Source organism: Lonchura striata, chromosome Z, assembly GCF_046129695.1.
Source record: "Lonchura striata isolate bLonStr1 chromosome Z, bLonStr1.mat, whole genome shotgun sequence".
Taxonomy (NCBI): Eukaryota; Metazoa; Chordata; class Aves; order Passeriformes; family Estrildidae; genus Lonchura; species Lonchura striata.
In genome coordinates this window covers 11,226,212-11,234,112 of record NC_134642.1, presented here as the reverse complement: position 1 = coordinate 11,234,112, position 7,901 = coordinate 11,226,212, and the positions used below count along the sequence as shown (strand labels likewise).

Below are 7,901 nucleotides of genomic sequence, written 5' to 3'. Positions count from 1 at the left end.
CAGTATATCTGTATGTATTTGTGTCTGTCAAATTTCCAAAGAATGCTCCTGAGATTATCTGGGTAAAGAAACATGTATTGCTTGTTTTAGCAATACACTGTGCGTCTTAAGACATCAAAAAAATGAGAAGTATTATCATATGATTTCTTCCTTTTCACTGTTGTGTAACAGCCTGCAAACCCCGATTTTTACACTAACTATATGTTATAAAGTTTATAAGCTAAAGCCATCAGCAATGCTGCCTCTACAAGTGCTTAAGGGTGAACCTCACTTGCAGTTATTCTACTACTGTAGACGAGTTCCCTGTTAAAAATCAAAGTTTGTCTACTACTGCTTACTTGAAAACCAAGTCCATCCCACTAGTCTCATCTATGCAACACTTGATGTCAGTGTTTTGCAGTAGGTATTATGCACACAAACACTAGCCACTCCTGGAAATATGTTTTAATGAACTTGGGCCCAGAAACAGAACAAAAAAAAAAAATTTAAAAAAAAAAAAAAATAAAGCAACGGACGGCGCTGGGGCTGCCAACACCCGCCGTTCGTGTCTCTTTGCCTGCACACTTAGTTTTCCCTTCGTCCGGCCAGGTTAAGTTCCACCAGCGGGCTGCCACTCTCTGCGGCCGCCAGCGCTCGGAGGAAATACCCGGGCAAACATCGCCCAAGCCAGCGGCCCCGGCTAGGCAGGCGCGCAGGGAGGCGCTGCGGGCCGGCCGCCGCGCTCCGCCCCGGGCCGGCCCCCGCGGGCGCGGCGCGGCGCGGCCGGGATAAGAGCGCGGGAGGCGGCGCGGCCGGGATAAGAGCGCGGGAGGCGGCGCGGCCGGGATAAGAGCGCGGGAGGCGGCGCGGCCGGGCTAAGAGCGCGGGAGGCGGCGGCGGCCGGGATAAGAGCGCGGGAGGCGGCGCGGCCGGGATAAGAGCGCGGGAGGCGGCGGCGGCCGGGCTGAGAGCGCGGGAGGCGGCGGCGGCCGGGCGGTGCGGCCGGAGCGCGGCGCGGACCCGGAGCGTGGTGAGCGCGGGCTGCGAGGCGGGGTGCGCGGAGGGGCCGGGCCCGCCGCCTGCTCGCCCTGCGGCGGGGCGGCTCCTCCGGGAAGGAGCCGCCATTCCAGCGCTTTCCCGGGAGGCTGCGGGCGGGTCTGCAGCCGCCCGGGCTGGTTCGCAGCAGCGCGGCCCGATCGCTGGCCCCGGCTCCTGACCGCTGTTCCTTGGCAGATCGGCCAGCATGAACCCGTGCCTGACCACGCTGTGCCTCTGCCTGAGCGTCGCTCTGGGCGCGCCGAGGCTGGACCCCGAGCTGGACGGCCACTGGCAGCTGTGGAAGTCGTGGCACAAGAAGGACTATCATGAGGTGAGCCCCGCCAGCTGAGTCATGTCTGCTTTGTTACAACGCCGGCTATGGGCAGGGCTTGGGAAGCATAATCCTTCTCTTCCCAGCTTCCTTTCCTGCGTTTCTGTATTGACTCAGCTCCTCTATACTCGTTGTTTTTCTTATGAGGGCGGCAAAAAGACCACCTCTTAACAGCGTTCATGCTTCCCATTCCAGTAGTGTCCATCTGCCTGACTATAATGAGCCTTAGAAAGCTTGTTGTTGTGCAGGCAAAGTTGATTTGAAATGCCTCCTTGAAATAATACGCTGGGTTTTTTTTGTCCCCTTAGAGAGAGGAAGGCTGGAGGAGAGTGGTATGGGAGAAGAATCTGAAAATGATTGAAATCCATAATCTGGATCATGCACTGGGGAAACACAGCTACAAGTTGGGAATGAATCAGTTTGGCGACATGGTGTGTAGAGACATGTAATGCACAAATCTACGTAATGGTGTGTAATATAGTAGTAGATAGTGACTGCATGTATTGGTTTGTTTTTCAGACAACTGAGGAGTTCAGACAGCTGATGAATGGTTATGTACACAAGAAGTCAGAAAGAAAATACAGAGGATCCCAGTTTCTTGAGCCCAACTTTCTGGAAGCACCACGATCAGTAGACTGGCGAGAGAAGGGATATGTAACACCAGTTAAAGACCAGGTACTGACTGGTGAATGGTAAATTTCTAACCAGTTACAAATCCAGTTCCCTGAATGCTACATCCACTTTCATAGAGGAAAAAACACCGTACCTATTTGATTGTGCCTAGTACAAGCTTATTAAACTAAGCACTATTTTGTAACTGTCTGGGTTTGTAACTTTTTGCTTTATACTTCAGGGTCAATGTGGCTCTTGCTGGGCTTTCAGCACAACAGGAGCTCTTGAAGGGCAGCACTTCAGAAAAACTGGCAGACTTGTTTCACTGAGTGAACAGAATCTGGTGGACTGCTCTCGCCCTGAGGGGAATCAAGGTTGTAATGGTGGTCTCATGGACCAGGCTTTCCAATATGTACAGGATAATGGGGGCATTGATTCGGAGGAATCCTACCCATACACTGCAAAGGTAAGTGGAATAGCTGAATTTGTGTTGCAAGTGTCATGTCTTTTGTGTGGACAAAATTGTGTTGGGAAACTCATACCTGGAAAGGAAAATGTCTGTAGAGATCAGTGCATCTGTAATTCCTGTTGCATCTTTGCTAAGAGCACTAGCATGACTGCTAGCCCTGGAAGGAATCACATACTGCACTGGTCTTTGAGGTCAAAATCTTGGCAGACTAGTTAGAAAAACTGGAGCAAATACTCTCCTCCCCCTCCTTGTTGCCCTTCTATCATGCCTTATCTTGTTTGCCACACCAAATCAAGAACCCAGCCCTTGTCAACAGTGCTACTTTGTGGTAGAACAGCAATTCATAAGTGACCTGTTACAGAGTTGCTACGTATAGACCACCTAATTCTTGTGGCTAGTGTCAATTGGACTTTTAACAACAGTTGTTGTTAATGCCTTGAGTTCTGTTTCTGGACTAAGTGTGCATAAATTGAGATAATGGACAGGCTTTTATAATCCCTCTAATGATCTATCAAATGTTAAACAGATACAAGAAGATGAAAGAGCAGTAGTCAATTGTGGTATCACTTGGGAGCCCATAGTTTGTGGTTTTCACCTTTTAAGAGTTCTGCTCACTATAGAGGATCTTTTCTGTTGTTTTGTGTTGTCTGGGCAATAACCATGCCATTTGTTGTGTGAACAGCATTGGATCCGAGCTCCTGTTCACCTGTGTCCCTGTAGTCTCAACTCCTTCCTAATCTTGGCTGTTGTAGTGATCATACTTGATTATAGGCAGTGTCTTAAGTTGCTGAGTACAAAAAGTAAGCAGCTGAGCTGTAGTCTGTGTTCATTTAGTTGGGGAAACAATTTTGATACTAACCTATAATGCAGGTAAGGGAAGGATGTGCTTGTTTGCATCAGTTTCACGTGACCTGACTTCCAAACTAGGCCTCACCTCTCTCCTGCTGTAAATGTACATGACATCAGCAGTTCAGGCTTCATTGTAAAAATCAAAAGAAAACAAAAAAACTCGCCCAAGAAAAAAACACCCTACTAGAAATACCACAAATACCACCCCCAAATGTTGCATGTAAGGTCATGTAATACAAATGCATAGCTTTCAAATCATTCTGTGTAGCTTTTCAAACTGTGACATGTTAAAATTGTGGATTTTAAGTGCTTGTTCAATGAGCAGTTTCTGGATTGCTTTGTGATTAATGAATACTTGGCTCTCTTCCATTGCCCATTAATGCATTCTGGGCGTCTTTCCTTCCTGTTTGTCCTGCCAACTAAAGAGGGCAGAGTTTCAGAATGTCATGGCCGTTTCCACCTCTAGTAAAGTTGATGGACTCTTTTTGGGCCCTGCTGTCATTTACTTTTTCTGTACTTCTGAGAAGCTCAGAAGCAGTTCTTCTGTACTCCCTGTTACCCTTGCAAAGTGATGCTTATGAAATTGGATCCTCTTCAGTCCTTTGCTCCCAAAGCATCAAAGTCACACAATGTATGCTATTTCTGTGCTCACTGTTTGTTAAATGGAAACTGGTGTAATAACTACAGCTTTCTCTACTTAGGATGATGAAGACTGTCGCTACAAGGCAGAATACAATGCTGCTAATGACACTGGCTTTGTTGACATCCCTCAAGGACACGAAAGAGCTCTCATGAAAGCAGTTGCAGCTGTGGGTCCAGTGTCTGTTGCTATTGATGCAGGCCATTCTTCATTTCAGTTCTATCAGTCAGGTGGGGATTTGTTAATTACATTTATTCACATAACTGGGGTTTTTTAATTACTCAGTATTCATTACCCTGCAGTTAAATAGATGAAAAAAAAAAACAGGTATGAAAATTCAGAAGTAATTTTAATTCTAGGTCAGGTTTTTTCCCACATGTATTTCTCTTGTATATGTGTCTACTTGTCCCTCTGTTTTTGCCATGATAAAATTCACTTGAGATTCCTTTCTCTTAACTTTCAAGAAGCTATGCGACATTGGAGTTGAAATACAAAAAGCTCCTTGTGAGGGATAAGGGTTTTGTACAAATGATTTTGCTCATGAGTGAATACTTTGCAGGTATCTACTATGAACCAGACTGCAGTAGTGAAGACTTGGACCATGGTGTTCTGGTTGTAGGTTATGGCTTTGAGGGGGAAGATGTAGATGGGAAGAAATACTGGATTGTTAAGAACAGGTAAGGTCTGTGTCATGTATCTGGGGCAGAATAGAAGGGCGTTTTGTCACTTGTAAAGGGAGAGGTAGAGAGACAGCAGTCATTAAAATCTGTATGTGGGAAATCTGGAGATTATTTTCAGATTGTATGGTATGACAAAAGGTAAAATCCAACTCATGCTGCTGGCAGGCTCATAAAGTAAACCCAAAGCAGCTGTCTTGTTCTGCATGTTCAGTTAATTTAAGGGAGCTCAGTGCTGAAATAGCCTGTGAACCCAGTAGATAATAAAATAGTGGAGCAGAGGGGAGCAGGAGGAAACCTGCTTGTGGGGGTGTAATGGATTTTTTTTGGAAGCAGAGTGCTGCTCACTTCTGTGAAATAGGATAATACTTGAACTTTAAAGATGGCATTATCCCCTAGGTTGGAGGGGGAAAATAAATTAGTGCTGAAGGGCACATCACATGAGCTAGTCTCATGTTCTCAGCATTACTGGGGCACCACCCTCAAATGCTGTTTGCAGCCTTTGACTTCCATTAAATTGCCTGGGAGCAGTGTCTGAGCTTCAGGCACCTGTAGTCAAGGTTTGCACATCAATGTGACTACCTCGTGAGAGAATGACTGCATTCTCCAGTTCTGTGAACTCGGGATACCTCCTGGGATGCTTTTACTTGCTGGGAAACACTTTAAGTTTTTGGCTGCAGCTATCTTGGATTTTCTCCACAAGTGTGGAAGGCAGCAGTTTTCATTTGTAAACACCTGGGGGGAGGGGGGCAGTAAATAAGTAACTTCTGAATATATCAACAAGCCATTTACTTTTGTTTTCAGCTGGGGTGAGAAGTGGGGTGACAAAGGATATATCTACATGGCCAAGGACAGGAAGAACCACTGTGGAATAGCAACAGCTGCTAGTTATCCACTAGTATAATTTGAAGACTGAACATTTCAGTACAAGAGGGGATTTAAACTGAATGACCAAACCCATGTTCGCATGTGGTAGCTTTGTGTCTTTCAAAACTCAACTTGATTTTTAAAACTCTTGAAGTATATTTTACATGTTGGTGACATGCCACTTATTTAAATTAATGTAAATGTTGGTATGTAAACAGCTTGTAATATTGCTAGCTTTTAACTTCTTAATCCAATAGATTCTTTGTATTTTTCCTTTTATTTTTGTTGAATTGAAATGTGCCCAAAGGTTTACTTTTTCAATAAATACTTAAATTCCACTACATAAATAAGATTTGGCATTTTGGTCTTCTTTTCTACTTGGGACTTTTGCTAAATAGGCATCCTAAATCATACTCTTAGGAGTCTGTATGTGTGTACCTCTCCCTCTATTGGTCACTAAAATGCATCCCAATCTGGGAATGGCTAGTAGGTGTTACAAAAAGGAGTGTAGAGTTTATGATACAGATTTATTTGAAATGGGAAGTGGAAAAATATCTCCGGTTCCTGGTGTCTCATAACAAAGATCTTCAGTCCTGTCATCTTCTGTATGCAGCATCTGATCTTCACTTAGCTTTTAATTCTGCTAGTTTTCTTAATGGCACCTCAAACATTTGTGCAGTTATGTCCTTTTGAGCATTATAGCAGGAGCACCCAAAGCACACCTGGACTGTTCAGAGGGCTTGTTGCTGGAGAAGGGAAGGGGATAAGGGAGAAATTATTTCCCTATGGAAAAGGATATTGGGCTGCTTTGTTACTTGTATAGGTGCTGGTTGACTTAACTGAGGTGATTGACACAGTTCTTTCTGCAGGTATCACTGCAAACATGAGCATTAGCTGTCACATACTACTGTTCAGGTGTGGTTTGGGTACCAGTAGCCAGGTTTGGTAAATAGCCAGGATGATAAACAACAAAAACAGCAGGGGAGAAGACTTGGCTTGGCTTTTGGGTATTTACATCAACGCTTGCTCTTGGCCTGTAGGGCTGAAGGAGGTGTTCTGTAGCATTACTAGCATGAGTGCCAAATTCATGGACCCATAGGTTTTTGTGAACATCTTTTCAGAAGCTGATAGCCATGCACACAAAAGAGCACTTAGACCAGAATTTCTGGATTATTAATTTCCTTCTTTTTGGTATTGTAAGTCTTTAAGTTACATTTAATAAACTCTTTAAAAGAGAAAAACAAGGTATGTTGTCCATAATAATAATTGTGAGTTGTTCATGTGCTGCCTGTAAATGAAGTCTTTCAACCTGAATATCCTGACAAGTTTGGTTTGTTTTTTTTTTTTTAAAGGAAGAGCCTCACTCAGCCCAGTGGCTATATAACAAGCCACAGAGCAGAAATACTGGTTAGAACTTAGCTATTAAGTTGACTTGCTAAGCTAGTTATGGAAAGCATCCACACTACTTGTGGAAGTTATGGAGTAAGTATTACAGAGCTCACCTGGTGGTCCTCTGAAGGAAATGGCACTGGTCTGTACATACGAACTGACAGCCAGGACCAAAATGCTGCTGGAGAAGTGACTATATATATTTCTCCTTATGCAGAAAATGATTTTCATTCTTGCTGCCAGAACTGGGAATGGACTGGCACTTGTCTCTCCTAGAGGAGAGACACTTCTCTCCTTTAATCCTGGAAGCTGATGTTACTGTGAGCCTGGTAGTGCTTCATGCTTTGTGTTTTCTTTATTGGCTAGAATAGAAGTGAGACCAATAAAAAGCTTGCTGGGACTTTAACTGCTAAAAAAATAGGCAACAGGGAAAGGTGTTTGGTTGCAAAATCCAGGGTTCAAAAAAGTTGCTGGAAAAGCAAGTATTTTCTATGACCAGAGGGAAATTAAAAGGAAATAACTTTCCAAAGTATCTGCATGTGAATGAGCATGTAGCTCACAAAACAGCCATCAACCTTTGCCTTTTTTAGAAAAAAAATGTGATAATGCAGTTATTTGTGTGGATTAAAACTTGCTGACTGTTCTGGCTGAACATCCTTCTCAGAGTGAATAATAAAGAACGGTTCAGGGTAAGTCAGGTCACATAGATAACTCAGTGTGTACACAACCTGAACTAACAGCTTCACCCAGAATTGGCTTACATGACACTAGAAAGACTAAAATTTTTGTATAAGTTGCAGTTTGTGTAAGTTTTTTTCTTAAGAATATAAAGAACATATTTCAATAACAATATTAAAACTGGTTTTGTGATTTCATTGCAGTGGCCCTATCTTTGGCAAAGCTGTTTTATTTACTTTAGAAATACTCTAGTAAAGTAGCAAATTATCCACAATGGTATATGTTCCAGTGGGGGAAGTCTTGTCTCTGTGCAGCATTGTTCCTTTGTGAAGATACAGCAAATGCACATTATATGTGGTCACAAAGCTGTGG

At 43.8% G+C, this 7,901-nt stretch overlaps 1 protein-coding gene across 1 annotated transcript; it reads left to right on the top strand.

Moving 5' to 3' along the window:
• Window positions 1-788: 788 nt before the first annotated feature.
• CTSL (cathepsin L) lies at window positions 789-5,814 on the top strand. Its single transcript, XM_021531139.2, has 8 exons — window positions 789-1,009; window positions 1,213-1,348; window positions 1,657-1,779; window positions 1,868-2,023; window positions 2,202-2,426; window positions 3,980-4,148; window positions 4,478-4,595; window positions 5,400-5,814. Exons 2-8 carry the CDS (start codon window positions 1,223-1,225, stop codon window positions 5,497-5,499), a joined length of 1,017 nt encoding a protein of 338 aa, XP_021386814.1. The 5' UTR covers window positions 789-1,009; window positions 1,213-1,222; the 3' UTR covers window positions 5,500-5,814.
• Window positions 5,815-7,901: the final 2,087 nt, after the last annotated feature.

Bases quoted from the DNA above. Each gene is read 5' to 3' on its own strand.
- CTSL (XM_021531139.2), top strand. From the start codon at position 1,223: ATGAACCCGTGCCTGACCACGCTGTGCCTCTGCCTGAGCGTCGCTCTG. The intron at 2,024-2,201 runs GTACTGACTGGT...TTTATACTTCAG, and splicing joins TAACACCAGTTAAAGACCAG to GGTCAATGTGGCTCTTGCTG. The intron at 4,596-5,399 runs GTAAGGTCTGTG...TTTTGTTTTCAG, and splicing joins TACTGGATTGTTAAGAACAG to CTGGGGTGAGAAGTGGGGTG.